General features: G+C 49.1%; 2 protein-coding genes across 11 annotated transcripts in view; one reads left to right on the top strand and one right to left on the bottom strand.

Annotated features, from left to right (window-relative positions):
• Cluap1 (clusterin associated protein 1) overlaps nucleotides 1-6,057 on the top strand; it is a 17,995-nt gene extending 11,938 nt beyond the window's left edge. The window contains exons 7-11 of the mRNA XM_089587769.1: nucleotides 473-606; nucleotides 1,091-1,232; nucleotides 2,478-2,574; nucleotides 4,242-4,303; nucleotides 5,713-6,057. Of these exons, the coding sequence (XP_089443895.1) occupies nucleotides 473-606; nucleotides 1,091-1,232; nucleotides 2,478-2,574; nucleotides 4,242-4,303; nucleotides 5,713-5,877 (600 nt within the window). The 3' untranslated portion in view covers nucleotides 5,878-6,057. The remainder of the gene's footprint in view (nucleotides 1-472; nucleotides 607-1,090; nucleotides 1,233-2,477; nucleotides 2,575-4,241; nucleotides 4,304-5,712) is intronic.
• Nucleotides 1-18,702, bottom strand: part of LOC149347926 (uncharacterized) — a 27,145-nt gene extending 8,443 nt beyond the window's left edge. Inside the window, exons 1-2 of one of the 10 annotated variants that reach the window (XR_016292703.1) lie at nucleotides 9,688-10,804; nucleotides 7,020-7,145 (exon numbers count right to left, since the gene is read on the bottom strand). Coding sequence is in view for 8 of the 10 variants with exons in the window: in XM_089587760.1 (XP_089443886.1) it covers nucleotides 7,020-7,145; nucleotides 12,374-13,435 (1,188 nt within the window). In the remaining 2 variants the exon portion in view is untranslated. The other 9 variants (XR_016292702.1, XM_089587765.1, XM_089587762.1 and 6 more) reach the window with 9 other exon arrangements.

Raw genomic sequence — 18,702 nt, 5'->3', positions numbered from 1 at the left:
AATATGCGAGTTGTGCACCATTCATTGTTAAGCATCATGCCTTTCATGTGAAGAAATTTTTTTATTTGCTAACACCATGTCTGTAATTTTTGTACAAAGAGTGTACTTGAAATACTCACGTTAACATAGAGCTAAGCTGGAGTGCTTGCAACTCTTGCCTTTGCTGATGTGCTTCAGGATTAATAAAATTTCTTTAAAAAAAAAAGATAACCGCAGAAGAACTGGATGCTGACAGAAGAACACATGCAAATCGCCTTCTGTGTGAATGTTTCTAGACTTAGCATTCCATCATTTTGTGATGCTTCTTCATAATGCTGTCGTATCAACTCGCCGATTAGTTTTCAGTACTGAAAAGTGTTAACCTGCACATTAAATTTGCACTTCTAAACACAACAATCACTAAGATTACCTTCATTTAGTAGTTAATCTCCAAAATTTTTACCTGATATTTCTTTTTTCCCTTGTAATTGAGGAACAAACAAGTGAGCTCCAACGTCGCATCGAGTCTGTGGCATCCGACGAGGCAAACCTCGAAGCCAAGATTGAAAAGAAAAAAACTGAGCTGGAAAGGAACCAGAAGAGGCTCGCCACACTTCGTGCAGTCAGGTTAGTTGCAGCCAGTGACCTTTGCTAATGTACACAACCACCTTTTACATACGTGACTTCCTAAACCAGCTGCCAAACTAGTGAATCCTCTATCAGGTTTTCTTCATGCCTGAACATGAACGTTGGCAAACAAAATATGCTACCACTATTCACAGCTAACTGGTTGCACACACACCTCAAGAAGAGAGGCCGTAACTTTCATAGGGAGTTCACTCATTCACTCATGTTGTGTTATGAATGTAGCAGTGAAGCTCAAATTCACCACCAATGTAGCAATGTCCTGAAATTCGTGTTCACTTGAAAGTGAGTAGTCTTACTACTCTAGAAAACTCTCTGCAGACTATGTGGACTCTATGTAAGGCAGGCAATATGTAGCCAAAAGATAGATGGAGAATCTTCAGCTTAAGAAACTTCGAAAACTTGTCTTCGCCATCTGCGAGCAAGCCCTGAAGTACCATGCCACATGTCTCTTCTCACTCAAAAGGCCTGCATTTATGGACGAGTACGAAAGGATCGAAGAGGAACTGTCTCAGGTCTACGGAACGTACGTGGTCAAGATACGATGCCTGGCCTACTTGGAGGAACAGCTCGAAGAGCTTGAAAAAGCACAGAAGATAGAGTTTGCTGTAAGAGGCTTTCTTTAACTTTAGTCTGCATCTTGGAATGATAAGACAGAGTGCGGCGAAAACTGAAAGTCAACATGCCCTTTTCCTCGGAGCTTGGTGCTGCCATCTGCCAATAGAAAATGCTATATTTTACTTCGGTAGCTTTGTAGGGACTTTCACTAAAGTAATGGTTATTCCAGCAGGCGTAATGAAGAAGATCTCCAAACCCACGAAGGAACAAGATGTCTTGGGAGTCTAGAGATCATACTGTAGCTGTCTAATCAAAGCTCCGGATCTCAATCTAAACTGCTCGCTGAAACACGCTGTTCGGTTTTGCGAACCACGAAAACTTACTCCGGATCACAGACTGGAATGCACCACAAGTCATCATCTATGTCATGTGTTGTAACTGAAAAGGGTATGAACGCCAAACTTCGATCGAGTATTCTTCATTCTTTATTCGAAATGATATGCAAGATATTAGTAAACACTAACCTATACTTGAAATTACTTGTGCGTACATAATTTATACTTGAATTTATTCTCTCACGTTGTTTCGGTTTCAACAGCAGAACAGTGGCTATGACATAAAAGTTCAGTTCAGAATCATGTAAGTCATAAAAGAAACTTGTTTAACTGTACTCCGTCATTTTAATTAATGACAGCTCTTATGCTAGTCTGTCCCCAAGGGCTGGAGTCTCAGTGAATGAAGAATATTGCTGTTTTTGTATGCCTCACATGACCCGGCCTGCACCTTGACTTTGCATCCATAGTTTGGCTGTTGAAACTAGGCTTAGGAGAGTTCCAAGTGGTGGTTTGTGTTTACCAATGCCTAGTCCCAATTTGTGCAAAGCACTTCTTGAACTTTTGTCATTGAAAAGAAACGGCGTGTTTCGTGCTTTTCTCATTGAGAATTTTTTGTTAAAGGAGGAGGATTGCAAGGCAATAAGTTGCCTGTCAATAATTCACAGCATTAATTTGTCTTTGCGAATGACCATTACCGGTACTGCTTTTCTGAGAATGAATAAGGGCAGTACCAAAACGAACAACTGTGTGGCCTGTCTCTCACATTTCCGTGGAGAACCAGTGTGGCAGCACTGTCAAATCAAGGTGTTCCTCATGCTTTCTTTTTTTTTTTTTGATGGTCGCATAATCATGCCAGCTCCAGCAGCGATATTATAAAAGAAAAAAAAAATTATTTTCATCTGTTTCAAGTGAGCATGCGATGCACGAGGTGATGTTAAAAAACTCACTCCAATTTTCTAGGTACGTGAACAGAGGATGAAAACTGCGGCCCGCCCAAGCGACCAAAGTCTGGCCGGAAAGCAAGAGTTTGGTGATGCTTTAGGCCTAGACGCTGCTGGTACGGAAGCCTGTTGCCACGTTGTATCAGTCTTTTTAAGGGGTACAGACACAAAGTTTTGGGTGCCCGGTTTTTTCTTTTTACCTTGAAAGAGGCCTACAGGCCTAGTAAACATGGAAGCAAGTTCAAAACAGCTGTACGCAGCGTCAATACTTAATTACAAACGATTTTGTACCGGTAGCTTCGGCCTTGGTTGGCACCAGCTCAGAAGTGCATTTTGACGTCACGGCTGGTCGGACAACCTGGGCTACCACATTTTCGTGACATTGGCATCACTAGCAAGCACCAGTTCATGCTTTGAACTATCACTGGTTTTAGTGATATCATAATAGTTGTGGCAAGTGCACCTTTATGTCACTCAATTCGGGCGGAAATGCCGAGCGGCTGCTCGGACAACATTCAAAATCATATCGAAATATGTTCCACTCAACAACTACGACTGAAACTTGCTACAAGGCATCTACTCACAGCCATGAAACAAATCATAGCATTTGTTTGCGTTTGAAACTTTCTGTCTGTACCCCTTTAAGGTTAGCTGAAATATCACTGGAGGTATGAAAGAGCTGGGGTTACCCGAGCAAAGTCAATTACGCTTGAAAAGTGAGGATAACAATCCAGTGGGACAATAGACTAAGGATGCAAACACTGCCCAATTGCCTGCTGCCTCATGTTTACCACTCCTCTTCGTTACGAAAATGCAGTATTCACCAATGGGCCCAAGACTGTAACTTGCTGCTATTGTTCAACCCCAACTGTGTCTATGAAATTTTTTTCAGTCTAGTGCCCGTGAAAGCAGTAACGCGTTCTGAGGGATGTTCACGTCCATGTGCCCACTGTGAACAAATTTCTCACAGTAGATCAATTCTCTCCAGATTTTTTGCAATACGGTTCTATTGTGCCCGATTGAGGAGTACACGTTCGGAGAAATGTTCGTATCCAGACTCAGGAACAAAGAATGACTCCACGGCCCTTCTGGAACACTAGTGCCTTTAAGAGCATTAATTCACAAGTCAGCATCCCCTATTGAAGAAAAACAGCTTTCTGAGCTTTCTGAGTAGCAGGCCAATATAATGCAGTGACCATTTTCCTTGTCTTACTCCAGTCTGATTATCAGCTGCACTGACTGGCTGATCCTGATGACATCAAAGGTGATCGAATTGTTGAATCAATGACAAAAGGTTTGCAAAGACTGTTTGATTTCAATGCAGCCGTTATATGTTCTTGACACAGCGTATCCAAGGGCATATTTACGGGCAACTCTTGAAGAGGGTGGCTGAGCCAATCCTGTTTGTGAAGCACATTTTTTGAACTAACTTATTCAAAAAAGTGTGGACTGAAGTGAATTTTCCACAGAAAATTTCAATAGGAGGAGGGGTGAAGTGGTACCCCCCCCCCCAACTTTGTCTTGCCTTATATCTGCTCCTGAGCGCAGCCCCAGAAAATTCCAAGGGCAGCAAAGCTGAGCCAGCTGTAACAACCAAGCCTGTGTGACATGCTAGCTTTGGCTGGGAAAACCTCCAAATTTCCACAGTTTACGGGGGTGTAACGTCCCAAAGCGACTCAGGCTATGAGGGACGCGGCTTTCATTAAAAGGATTTGCACTGTAAGCATAGCACAGATAGAAAAAAAAAAAAGAAGTGCTAAATGTGTTCTGCCTGCCCACGCAGATTCTGAAAGTCGTGCGGCCGCTGGAAGACTGCTTTTTGGATCCATGGCAGGTGGCGACAAGGTAGGTTCTGCAAGCAGCCGCCCGCAAGCACAGATTCATTAGCCAGGTTGCTGTCTGACCAACAGGTCAAACACGAACCTCCGTTTTAAAAGCGTGCGTTGAAAGAATGTTGTGTCCATACTTTCCTTTTTCCCATACTGCCTATAATGATTTTAAATTTGTATGCTTGGAAATTTACTGTGCTTTGACCATTTTCATCATCATAATAATGCAGGCTATGTCTGCTGCAGGTCAGCAAAAAAGCACTCTCCTACTGATCTTCAGTGAACCCCGACTAGCACCAATGGCAGCCATTTTTGTACAGAGTCGATCACACTTGTCTAGAGCGCTCGAGCGGTGTGCCGGGGAGCAAATGAAGTTAAATCTTACCGCAGCTGCTTTGCTGGGGGTAAGAAAGCGCTGGTGCCTGTGTGATGCACATGTCTACTAGGCTTCTCCCTGGCCGCAAGTATTATAAGTGAAAGTCAATGCCTACTTTAGACCTTCGCATTATTTCCACCAGACAGCACTGCTCGAGTGCTCTAGACAAGTGTGATTGACTCTGTGCTTATCATCCAGCACAGTAGACGTGCTGGACAGTCACATTGTGTGTACAGCCTTGGTCAAAGGTCTCCTGCCCTTCAAGCCTCGTAGACTGGGCATTTGTGATAACCTAGAAGTTTGGAGGTTGACCAGGACTCCTGTCCTGACACCTTGGGGCCTTGCCAACTTCGTAGGCACTCTTAAGTGCCTCACTACATGACTTGGAGGCAGACCCTGTGACCTGAAGAAAAGACTGTACGCCCCCTCCCCACTGCACAGTCTAGAGACCCCTGCTGAAACTCATGCCTGTTTGTTTGCTGATATGACCAGACCAGTATTGTTTTAAACATAGACAACCGGCAGAATTTTGAGTGCCTTGAGGCAGGATTCTCTGAGAAGCTTTAGCACAATCCGTCAAACTGGGTAGGTTCCGCACATTTGAAACATATACTTCTAACACTTGTATTCCAAGGTTATTTGTTGAAAGTTTTGTTTCGAACCCAGGACTTTTGTTTAGCAACCTGTGTTCATCTGCGTTTATTATTTCCTCAACACAGTAGATCAGTACAGTGATCCCGCCTTAGAGTTCTACAAATGTATAGCTGTACATTGCTGTCATGGACACTTAATCGCACGTGTACCTTTCCGTAGCATCCAGATTGTAAAGTTGCAGTTAAGTCCCATTTGTGCCTTGAGGCTGCTTGTTCTGTTCTGTAATATATCCTGGAACTGTTCAGTTCTATCCCGAGAAAAGTTAAAATGACAGAATGTCTATTTCTTTCATCGAGTGTGTTTCACAGATTCAAAAACAGCTACAAAGTCATCTTTTTCGCTCCTTGTCTGCAGTGACTCAATGCAGCTTGGTGCTGTTTTTTCTTTTTCCACAGATGCTCGATTCAGACTCTGACCTTGACCTCGAAGGTGAAGACGAGGGGTCAGAGGACGGTTCCTCAGACGATGATCTTGAACTTGACCTCGAAGCAATGGGCGGCATCAAGCCACCAAACAGGCGCTCCCAATCACAATTTATAGACAGCGACAACGACTTCTGAAGTGCTTGCCATTTCAACAAGAAATGATAATCAGTTATGGCGAGACATCCTGCATAAGCCTTAAAAGCTTCGCCTCTAAAGCCAAGTGAAACACATTGTAGCGGTAGCCAAGTGTAGGTACATATGAGTTGATAAAGAGTTTGTAACAAAAAAAGGACCAGAATAAAGAGATGTGCACTGTTGCAAGGCTGAAATTGCAATGCTGCCACTACAGCATATTGGCAGGTGCTGGCAAAATGGAGACTAGCAACCATCATTTACCATAAGCGTTAATTTCGCACTGGCTGTAATAACTTTTGGACCAGCAGCTATAGTAACCCCATCTTGAGATGTGCAGCGGGGTATGTGGTGAGTGCTTGGACATCGACTTCTACATGTTGTCTTCGCACTTCAAGCATGCAGCTAGCATCGCTGCTCCTGGTCTGTCCTCTGTCCTGTTATCTCCTAAATAAACAGCATATTATTGATGACTTCATGCAGTGCCTGGTAAGTTGGTAATCCCATTGCACCGAGCTCACTGAGTAGCTATAGTAACCCCATCTTGTGATGTGCAGCGTGATGAGAGGGGTATGTGGTGAGAGCTTGGACACCGACTTCTACATGTTTTCTTCACACTTCGTGCATGCAGCTAGCAACGCTACTCCTGGTCTGTCCTGTTATTTCCTAAATAAACAACATATCATTGATAACTGCATGCAGTGTCTGGTAAGTTGGTAATCCCATTGCACCGAGCTCACTGAGTAACGTGAAAGTTTGGTTTTACGGGGTTTAACGGCTCAAAGTGACACAGTGGAGGGCTCCGAAAAATTTCAACCACCCGAGGTTCTTTCACATGCACTGACATCGCACACTGCATGGGCCTCCAGCATTTCGCTTCTATCGAAATGCGACCGCCGTGGCTGGGGAGTAACGTGAAAGTTAGCAACAAAACAAACTGATGTGTATACTAAAATTTCTCCATTCACACTGGAGTCCTAACCACAGTGCTCCAAACTGCAAATGTGAAATAAATTGCAATGACCCTTAAGTTTGACAGCAATAGGATTACCTCTGTCTGCACTCATTCTGCCTTGATCCGTGTTACAGAATACAGAAACAGCTGGGATGCACAGTCAAATGCTTTGCTTGGTGTTGAGACTTACTGCTGCGGTGCAGCCAGGATGAGGTACGGTCCTGGAGTTTTCCTGGTGTGAAATCGAGCTTGCATCATTGGTGCTTGCACCAGGGCATTTACTGGAGGACCGCAGCTGTGTGTCAGCCCCAAACACCTTGAAATAAGAACAATACAGAAGCATACACTTGCGCACACATCACCTGTGTGCAAGAACTTAAAAAAATGCCTACCCAGTGTCCAGAACGCACTCAACGTTACATGGTTCATGGTTCAGCAGTAGTTATAAACCGCAGCTAATTTTTTTGTTTTTTGAGGGGGGCTGAGCCGGCGGTTTGGACTTGCCTTTTTCGTTTTCGTCGGCACAAGAACCATCCTGATCATGCCACTGTCCACTTTCCATTCGTAGCCAAGGTTGAGCACCGGTATCGCGTTTGTTTCAGTCCGTATCCCGCCAATAAAGTGCTCGGAGCACACGCGGGAGGACTCAGTGGGCATGAAATCTTTTCTGTTGACATTCACGATCCATGCGCGTCGTTGTTCGACGTCTACCGGGAACCGGTGCAGTTTAAAAAGCTTGCACCCACACTGCACCCGTGGCTGGCTGTGCACATCGCACTGTTCTGCTTTCAACACTTTCCGCTTTCTGTAATTGTTTGTGCAACCAATTACGACACAGTGGTTCCCTGATGAACGCGTACTGTCGGCCATCAGGGCACAACACTCGCTTCTCAACAAACGCAACAAGCGCAGCACTGCGCGGCCGATTCGCACATTCCAGAGAGGGAAGAAGCGTCGCAAGACGGGAACTTGCGAGAGCGAGACTCTCGCGGCGCGGCCATGACACTGGTCCCTAGATTTCTAGGGACTACAGCCCCTAGATTTCTAGCGCAGGACTGAGGAAGAGACAGAGAGAGAGAGAGAAAAGCTTACAGGAAGCGCTGGGAAGCGCCGCGTACAGTGCGTGGATCGATGCATGGAGGGAAAAAAAGTGCACGACGTCTTTCGTGAGTGCGGTAGGGGCGAAGTAGGCAGCTACTACCAGCAAGCCGTTGGGCAACTTTGCGGCGCACAGTTCGCCAACTTCATGTGACGTGCCAAACATTTCGACTGGTATTGCAGAGAGACCTGTGCGCAAGTAGATAGCGACTCCCGCCGCTCTGTTGTGGTCTCTGCGAGCACCACAGCAGTATAGGAAATCTATGATTTCGAGAGGCTCTTCGGGATCCATCCAGGTTTCAGCAAAGCAAAGTACAGAGGAATGGCGCAGAATGTGATCGTGGTGTACGTCCTTGGCATGTGCGGCAAGGGAGCATACGTTAAGAGCGGAGATCAACAAGTAGTGCGGCTGTTCAGTCATGGCGAGGCACTTGGCGGTGATGGTGTCAAGTTTGTGGGACTGCAACCGACGAAATTCATCGGCTAGCTTTCTGTCCAGATTGGCTTTTCCGTGGTAGAATGTGAAGTCGTTGTCAACATTGGTCAGGTAGAGTCCGTTGATGTCTGTAGCGCGACTCAGTGCCACGTATACCAACTTCTGTGGATGATTCTTGACGTAGGAGTACACGACTTCATCATATGTGCCACCCTGGGATTTATGAATGGTAATGGCGCTCGCCTGCACAACGGGAAGCTGGCATCTTCTTACCGATACCTTCGTCTTCTTATCGATAACGCAGGTGACGGTACGCCTTTCAATCGGTATCCAGTTCGGTTGAATGTTTCTGTTGAGCTTGCGTAACTGGTGTGATTTTGCGGCCGCTACGGTTCCGATCGCAAGTTTGGAGCCAAGCTCCCCGAACTGCAACCATATGCGTAGCGGTTTCCCATGGGTGTCGTTTTCGATGAATTTCAGTGTTCCCACCGATCCATTAACAAGGCCATCGGAAACATCCACGTTGAGGGTGATCATGTAAGGCTTGCCAATGCACAGCATTATATTTGCTGGCAAATTTCCTATTTCGGCCTTGGGTAACGTTTCGACCTTACGCATGGCCTCTGTTTGCTCTTGCATAGACCTACACCCAACGATTGTATCCTGTGCCGTGCATGGTACAGCATTATCCTGTGCTACTATGGCCTTTGTTGTGTTGTAGTAATCAGATTCCTTGTTGGAGTAGAACAAGCGTATGCCACCGGGGCAAGAAGCTTCTGCTTCCTGCTGTGGAACGAACCGACTCTCGATAAGTGAGATTTCCTCAGGGTCTAATTCGACACCATCTCCAATTTTGGAAAGCAACGTGGAGAACCTGAGATTGTTTTGTCGTACCACTTTAATGAGTGCAAAGTAGGCGAGATGGTGCCACGCGATTTCTGTGTTAAACACGTCGTCTGTTTTGAAGCGCTTGAACACCTCAGCTGCACGAACGGGGGGAAGCTGACGCAGGTCCCCACAGAGAATGACGTCCAACCCTCCGAAGGGCTGCAGATATTTGCAGGTGATGGAACGGAGCCGCGAGTCGATTCTGTGAAGTATATCAGCAGACATCATGCTAACTTCGTCGATAATCACGCATCTGACATTCCTGAAAGCATAGCGGAAGGTGTTCAACTCGTTGTCCCTGAGTCCGCTGTCTGTCTTGAGGCTAAGCTTGAACGCTGCGTGCACAGTTACTCCGCCTAGTGCCACCGCCGCCTTTCCTGTTGTAGCGCAAGCCACATATGCGTTTAGATTGTATGGGCCAGCAGGGTTACAGTACCTGTTGTAGAGGTCCATGATCAGGCACAGTACAAATGTTTTGCCGCATCCAGCCACTCCCGTGAAGAATATTTGCAGTGGTGGAGAGTTCGGAGTTGTCAGTCGGTGTAGGACTTCTCGGACGATCTCGTACTGCTCATCATTTGTCTTCCGCATGGTGTCCAGGTACTGATCTCTGCTCATGACGTCTTGGCGCGTGCACACGGCGGGGCATTGTTTAAACGGGGCATTGGACTCGACTGCACCAATGTCTAGGAGATCAGAGTCGTCGTTCTCCATGGCTGCCGGGTGCACGGTCACATCGGAAATCTCAGAAGCCGTCTCCCGTTCCTCGTTATTGGGTCGTATCAGGGAATTACAAACCGCACGGAGGTCTTCAATATTTACATCACTCTGATAGCGTGATTTGTGCTCCCGAATGACGTCAGTGTTTTCCTCGTATAGCCGCTCAAAACAATTTTGGTCTAAGATGTCCACCTCCTTACGAAACGGAAAGAAGAGTAGGACATGTTCTCTCTTGAAGTTAACTGAATCGTCGATGGAGTAACCGCGGTAGCGAAGTATCACTCGCTGAACTCTCTTCTTGCAGGTGTAGATGTTGTAGTCTGTAGCGAACTCTGCCAGAGTGACGGCTTCCAATTCAGGCGCGCGGTCTTCGTAGCGCTCGATCATAGTCCTTTTCCAAACGTCCGTGCTAGATTCGTCCAAGCGTTCCTCCTCCATTTGAGCGTTAGACTTCCGGATGCGCGTCCTTTCCTCAGGCCAGGCAGTGTTTACAAAGACAATTTTGCGACTAGCCTGCGACATGTCCTGCTTGAGCAAACACCAGGCGGCCTCCTGTGCTGAGAGCTCGATCGCATTGAGCATCTTCACGCCCAAGTGTCTCAGTGCCTGCGTGTAATCCATGTCCCCCTTATCCTTGACAATTTCTTGCACCGCACGGTTCAGATTGGACATACCTCGATTGGCCTTATTTACATACTCTACCACGTAGGCAGCACACGCGTATGTGTCGAGCACGATCTGAAGATCCATGTTTGAATCTAGAACGGACGCCACCCATGGGTTAAAGTAATTAACCCGCTTTTGCTGCACGGTACGGGGTAGCATGACGGTGGGACGAGGTGTACCTGCTTGGAGAACCGAAATGTACTGCTCCCTGTCCGTGATGCCGTGATGTTCCCAGAACTGCTGTAGTGAATCATAGTTGGTCGTTTCCAAAGCCTGGTGCATGGCTTGGTACTTGATTTGGAGCATCTCGATGTGTTTCTTCTGCGCCTCACTCTCCACACTCGGGAAAGGCACTACGACCATGGGTTCATCAATGGGCATGAAGGGGACGTTAAAGCGGCACTTGGTGCTGTTGCGCTTGTAGCAGGTGTGGGTGTGTTGGTGCACCTGCGTGCGCTCCCGCTTCAAGTACGTGGTGTCCAGCGAAAGCAGAGTAGTGGCCATTTCCAGAGTTCGGGGCATGTGCATGGAGAGTTCCTCATCGGGGGCATTATCAAGCCAGAGAAGAATGTGCGCGTGTGCCGACCCGCGATGCTGAAATTCGATGCGTTTAAAGTAGTCGACCACTACGTATGGTCTGAAGGGGGATATCCGGGTATTCTGGAGTATGTTTAGAATGATGCGCACCAGGCGGTCGAAGTAGATGGCACAGACTACGGGATCGTCATTTACTAGCTGGGCACGATAAATGCTGTTCATTTCCTCTACGGCAACTGCAGTCTCATCAGGTTGTAGACGAAGTCGCTGAAGCAACATTAACAGCTCGGGCCAGTGCAATTCCGAGGCAGACAGTGTGAGGAACATCGTAGGCTTACCCAGTTGGCGGATCATGGCAAAGAGGTCTTTCTTGCGCCTGGCCCAGTACTGCACGGTATTGGGTATGCCATGCATAAAAGCCATGTCATGTTCTACCGCTTCCTGAACGAAGTCCTTGTCGAGTAGCTGTTGTTTCGTTAGGGTTTCCACCGCTCTGACGTTGCGGAAGGCCACAGACATGTCACTGGCTACTCGGTGCCTAAACACTTTCATGGCCATGTACAGTACGTGTTGTGGGGTGGCACCTCGACGATCAGACCTGCGGATCTCGCTCATGGCGTGCGTGAAGACGGTTGGTTTGGCACTGGCATCCACTCGGCGTGGTTCACCGAGGTAAATCTGTGGGAATGAGAGCTCCTCCGCATGTTCGTCGTAAAGAATGCTCAGGGCCTTCTTTCCCTCACCGGGAGCAATGACAAGAAACTTGTCTTCATCCCATATCAAGGTGTGCTGAGCCAACGTCATAACTGTGGCCGCCCGGATGGGATCGTTGAGGTCCGCGCATTCCGGGAGCGACTCAATTTCGTCCTGCTTGTCCACTTCAGTGATATCACCCAAACGGGCAAAGTCGCACTTGATGTTGTAGTGCTTGTATAGTATGCTATCGCAAAGCACCTTGAGCCACGGCAGCATTTTCTCACTGCCCCCGCCAAGTAGGTCGTCTTCGCGAGAATACGCCGCTTCAGATGCACATTGAGAGCGCGGTCTTGTTCGATGGCACGGGGCAACGATGTAACCGTCTCGTCCACGTCAACGCAAACGTTCACAACTGGACCCTTAATGCCATATTGGCCTCCGCCGTGCATCAGTCGTCGCACTTGCATGAATGGGATTCGCGGAGATACGAGTCTTACACTCACCGCATTAAGTTGTGGAAGGTGCGCTGGCCTCGAGGGATATTTGTAACCGTTTGTTGTCGAAAAATGAGGAATGTCACCTTTCCGCACAGATTGCATGCATGAAGAACACAGTCTGAATTGACACAAGTCCGAGTTGGGAAACGCACACCGGAGATTCTCACGGCACGTATCCGGAAGCGGTTTCACGTCATTTTGGAACCAGAGCCGATCACACACTGAACACATACTTCCAAACGGATTGTCTCTAAACTGTCGCCGGAAAGCATTTGTTGCACCCTGACTGTTTGCGAGCCTTTGTTTGCGTTTGGCCTCGGCCTCGGCCGCGCGAACGGTAGAGTCTTCTCTGCGAGGGCGATGAGCTTCTGCTTCAGCCTCGCTTACTGCTGGTTGCTCTCGACGGCGGCGATGAGCCTCCGCTTCGGCGGCGCGAACGGCAGGGTCTTCTCGGCGGCGGCGATGAGCCTCCGCTTCGGCGGCGCGAACGGCAGGGTCTTCTCGACGGCGGCGATGAGCCTCCGCTTCGGCGGCGCGAACTGCAGGGTCTTCTCGGCGGCGGCGATGAGCTTCTGCTTCAGCCTCGCTTACTGCTGGTTGCTCTCGACGGCGGCGATGAGCCTCCGCTTCGGTGGCGCGAACGGCAGGGTCTTCTCGGCGGCGGCGATGAGCCTCCGCTTCGGCGGCGCGAACGGCAGGGTCTTCTCGACGGCGGCGATGAGCCTCCGCTTCGGCGGCGCGAACTGCAGGGTCTTCTCGGCGGCGGCGATGAGCTTCTGCTTCAGCCTCGCTTACTGCTGGTTGCTCTCGACGGCGGCGATGAGCCTCCGCTTCGGCGGCGCGAACGGCAGGGTCTTCTCGGCGGCGGCGCTTAGCCTCTGCTTCGGCGACGCGTACTCCTGGATCATCTCGACGGCGGCGACGGTAAGCTTCTGCTTCGGCGGCACGCACCTCTGGATTCTGACGGCGACGGCGCTGGGCCTCTGCTCTGGCAGCTCGTTTAGCAGCAGCAGCAGCAGCAGCAGCAGCAGCAGCAGACGGAGGACTTCCATCGGTCGTCTCGCTCATGGCTCAGAAAGAACTGGCAGATAATTTCGCAGTGGTGAACGGCAGCGGCAATTTCGGCTCGGGCGGTGCACATATACAGATCCGCCGCCACCGATCTGGCTCTCTGAGCCACCGCACAGGGCGAACGGCAGCGGCAATTTCGGCTCGGGCGGTGCACATATACAGATCCGCCGCCACAGATCTGGCTCTCTGATTGCCACCGCACAGGGGTTGCATTGGAGGAGGAGCGAAGAAAGGAATTAAGTTCGAGCCGGCGCTTTGACAACCGGAGACTCGCAGGAAGAGGGGGGAGGGGGGCGGCGTGTACACCCAGCGGCAAACGATGGGGGCAGAAGCGCGCGCAGCAAGCGGACAACACGATAAAGGGAGGAGGGAAGAGATAGCAGCGACTGACTGATGCCGCTGACGCCGATAGTGAGTCAACCCCAGCTGCGGAGTTGGTTTCAGGGACAACGCCGCCGATGCCGACACAAACAATATGATATATCCTCGCTTCCGCAGCGCTAAGAACCAGGTCTAGCCGTGGGAAGGTGGTCACGTATTCGTCGACGTGCCGGGGCCTACGTGAAATAACCGGCGCGTCGGCAACTGAAGAGCACCCTATCCGCCACACAAGAACAGGGGGGGGGGGGGGGGGGGACCCTTTCCTCCTCTTTCTGCATGGCGGCGACGGTGTTCTATGCAGTCGCGTTATCTTGACTCTCTAGCGGCTTCAGCGGCATCCAGCGGTATCAGTCGGTCGCTGCTAGCGCTGGGGGGATGAAAGGGGGGCGGAGCTGGTTACGAGGCCGACGACAACGCCGACGACGACGCGAAACCCAGGAACGGACGCCAAAGAGCTGCGCTCTAAAAAGTGGTTTAAATCTGGTTAAACCTGGTTCTGTTGCGAAATCAACGGCTGCCTGCCTACGCTTAGGATTTGCAAAGTCCGTCTTTCGTTCTTCGACCCCCTCTCGAGTTTCGTCGGCATCGGTTAAGCCGCGTCGTTCTTCCGCCTATTTTCGAGTCGCTCGGCACGCTCCTCGTCTGTCTGCACGCTTCCTCCTCTTGGTTTCATTGCGTCTCACAAGTCTGGCTTCTCGTAAAGATGCTGAACTTGACGCTTTTTCTTCGGATGCCGCACCATCAGAGTGCGAGCGAGCTCGTTTAGCTGCATCGGCGAGTCGCCGTTCCTCGAGTCTTTTAGCACGTTCTTGAACAGTTTTTTCGGCACGTCGTCTACGCTTTGTCTCGTTCCAACGCTGCCGTTCAGCTTCTCGAGAAGTACTTGGACCGGCCTCTTCCACAGTTGTTGTAGAGTCGCTCTGAGAAGCTGAACGACTTCTAGCTGCGTCTTCGTTACGGCGCTTCTCGAGTCGTGCAGCGCGCTCTTCTGCTGTCTCTTGAGCGCGTTGTCTCCTTGATTCGTTCCATCGTTTTCGCCTATCTACACCCAACTCCGTGCTCTCCATATATAACGACTAGTCTTCACGAAACGACACCTCTACTACGCGCAACTGGCGAAGCGCGGCGGCGGCAGCTGCCGCGGTTGCTAGGCGACGGCTCAAGGTCAATCGTGGAGTCGCCAGCACGGCGAAAGTGCGGCCACGCTGAAGAGGCTAAACGGTGGGCGTAGTGTTGCTTTCGCAACAAAACTGAGGAGGGAGCGCGACGCCAAACGACCATCCTTCGCACGCCAAGTGCTCGTGCATGGCCTCCGAGAATTACCCTCGCGCAAACGAGCGTGCGGGTGATCTCGAAGGCCATGGCTCGTGAAGCCTCTCGCCCATTTTTCGCTCTCCCTGTCAGTTCTCCACTAGGGGGCTGGATGGCGCATCGAGCGAAAGTGAAGCCACCGGAAGTAAGCGGCCTTGTCCCGGAAGGCAGCCTTTGGCAATGCACGAAATCGGACCTCAACACGGTTTTTCAGTTTCAGTTTTGGTTTTCCACTTTGCATTCCGTCTTTTCGCCGTTCTCGTCTTTTCCACGATAGTGCCTACCTGTTGCGCCGTCAATTGCACGAGGAGACCAGCAAAGTTGTCGGAATCACTATATTTTCGGTATAGTGAACTAGTATTCTAGCTCACTATAGTTTTCGGTTTTCGGGAAAGACGGTCCATTGCATCGCAGTGGGACGACACTAGCAGACGACAGGTGCCTCGTCTGCTCAGCTCTGTCAGGGCTGTGGCATGTTGCAAGTTGCGCGTCCGCGCCGAGGGTGGCGCCCCGGTCGAAACGATTGCAGCGATCCTGGTATCGGCGGTAAACGGGGCTACAGTTAAGCCTAATAAAAGTGAAATTTTTCGACCACTATCAATAATAAAAACATGCTTATGAACTAAATTATAACCAGCCATAGGTATTAAAAATAAGACATCAAAGAAATTAGTTGCGAAGATGACGACGCGGGTAACGCGGCAGCAGACGACAAGCAGACGACGCACGGTCAGCCGCGCAAGCGAAAACGGCGACGTCGGCGACATTCGCACTGCAGCAGCGTCATTGGCGTCATGTCGAGTCACACAGTGAGCTTTTCTTGGAGTCTTTATACTAAGAACTAGCGCTGCAGCATATTATGTTGTCCCTAGCCCAACGCACTGTGATTTCTTCTACACGAGTCAAAGGTTGAAAATTTTCTCTGCGTGTGTTTATTCATAGCCACAGACTGATGCGTTTCAATACAGGTCAGATGTTTTACTTCTCTGCTATTTACCTAAATCTCTTACAAAGTCGCGTACAAACGTATATTCAGTCATGTAGCATTTTATTATGTATACTGTACCTTGATACCTTTTTTTATCCCCTATATATTCTCTGTGCGCTCATGTCTGCTAGGTTTACATAATGGCGTTTTTTTTTTTATTTTGATTTTTAGGATGCCTGTTACTGATACTGCAGTGTCACTCATACTTAAAATCACTTTTTGGACATCGATTGTCACTGCTGATGTTCTTTTAATAAATTGTTCTTTGTACAAAAACCATTTACGCTTTTCGTTCTCGATCGAGCGCAGCTGCTAAGCAGTCGCGCCGCTCGCCACCATACACCATGCTACATCAACAGACACATCGAAATACAAAATCGAGTGAGCAGATTCCGTAAGTACTTAGGAAATCAAGCGTGAATGCAGCGCGGGATCAGTTAATCACCACTATTTACAAAGCTTGGATCGAGCTAGCGGCCGCCAGCACCAGGAACGCGCGGGTACAGTGCACTGTAGCGCGAGCAACCGGCCACAACCAGCCGCCTAAACGCGCGCCGCCATATTGGATTTTTGATGCGTTTACCGCCTCTCCCAGGTGCCGCCACCATCGCCTTCTAAAAAAAACGTCCCCATTGGCTCTATGAGAGTGTCACTCCCTTGGCTCTGTGTCGTCCCGTTGCGCTATAACGTCGCCAACCCTGCTCTTTACTGCGCCTCAAGCCCAAATTATGCTGCATTGAGCAACGTTAATCTAGTAACGTTGGCATTGAGAGCCGTCCAACTTCTGGTGGCGTGGTGTTCGGCGGCTTCGCCTTCGCGGCGAAAACGCGCTTAAAGCTGTGGTTCAATATGTCGGCAAACTCATCTTCCCAGTCGAGAAACTCACGGTGAAGCGTGGCAAGCATGTTTGAACTCACCGTGCTCAAATCGCTGGCGAACAATTAAAGTCGATCACACACTGCATAAACAAGGCCAAATGGAATCTGCACAAAGTGAAATCTCGTTGCACTTACACGCTGGGCCAGGCGATTCGTATGGTGGTCGGTGAGCCTCCGGCTTGACTCTTCGCTTACCATCGGCGAAACGCTTTCACCGACGGTTGATGCAGCCGACGCACGGGCAGCCTCAGCTGCTCGTTTCCGCTCTCGTCTAGCACGCTCACTTTGCCGTTTCTTCTCGAGTCTATAGCTTCGTGCTCCTCTTCGGTTTCGGCTTGTAATCGGGCACGTTGTATGGCTCTCTCTTTAGCCAATCTAACCTGACGCCTTTCCATATCGTAAAGATCATCAGATTCCGCTTGACGGCGACGATACATCGTCGAAGCACTAGTTCCGGCACGTTGTTCGCCCATGGCTGTGTGTGAAGGCAGTGAACTATAAACGGCGCGTCACACGATTTCCGGCGCAGCTGTGGAGAGTCACGTGGCATGACATCAGAGCCAAGCCTTCGCGCCTCCTAGTTTAAAGGTCAAATTTCATAGCCACATGACAGCTTTGTACAGGAGTAAAGCTTTCACTCTGAAAGAGGCCCCTCACTCGGCGCAAAGCGTGATTGGAGAGAGTGAAGCCTCTCATATCTGGCATGCCACTAAAGAGCTGCTTCAGCCACAACCTCCTTGCATACATAGTCTAACGCGATTTGAAGGTGATCACTTCAGGCTTAACCTACTCGGATAAAACGGCTCTAACACAATATATTTTCTCAACCCGTGACTAATGCATCACATCAGGAAAAATTCTTGGTCCATTTCATTCGGAACAAATGTGATAACCTTCAAATCGTGCTAGACTGTACGTCCACCAAGCCACCAATTTTCTCACATGTGAGGCGGAAACTTGGAGGCTAATGAAAGAGGACAGTTGAGCTATGGAAACAGAAAATGATAGGTGCAACATTAAGAGATGTGAAGAGAGCAGTGTGGGTTGGGGAACAAATGCGAGTAAATGATATCCACGATGAATTCAAGAAATGGGGGTAGGGCATGTAATGCGGATTGTCCCTTTGGGCAAAGGAGTGGATTAGTGGCTGGTCGGATGGGTTTGCAGAGATAAGGTGGTCGGTAGCTGGTGCAGGTCAATTAAGGTTAAATGGAAGTAAATTAAAGAAAACTGTCCTGCAGTGGACATAGTTTAAAATCAGTGTATCGAAATATAGTGTTCCTACTGAGATCTATAGAGCTACTGCATACTTTCCTTTTAAGGGGTGCTGGCAAGTTGCATTTCATAATTTGAGAGTATACCTGCCAAATGCACACACTCCACCACTTTCTTATTCTAGCAAAGCAATTCCCCTCTTGTTGTGTGGATCGGTGGCTACTTTCAGCCTATCACAGACTGCTGTTCCCTTCCGAGGCTCTTGAACATTAATTTTTGTGTATATCACTCTTCAGACCGACCATCTCACCTTACCTGTCTCGCTTTATCATCTCTGCAATTCATCCCCTGAGTTACTTAGCAGGGAAATATCATCAGCAAATCATTGATTACTAAAGTATTCTCTATTTAACTGTGTCCCCAACACTTCCCAGTCCATGCTCTGAATATCTCCTGTGAACACACGGTGAACAGTAGTGGAGCTAGCTTGT

The sequence above is a fragment of the Amblyomma mixtum genome, chromosome 4 (assembly GCF_055824585.1).
Source record: "Amblyomma mixtum isolate Tamu chromosome 4, ASM5582458v1, whole genome shotgun sequence".
In the NCBI taxonomy this organism is placed as follows: Eukaryota; Metazoa; Arthropoda; class Arachnida; order Ixodida; family Ixodidae; genus Amblyomma; species Amblyomma mixtum.
The sequence above is the reverse complement of the archived record's forward strand: the minus strand, read 5'-3'. Positions and strand labels throughout refer to the sequence as shown.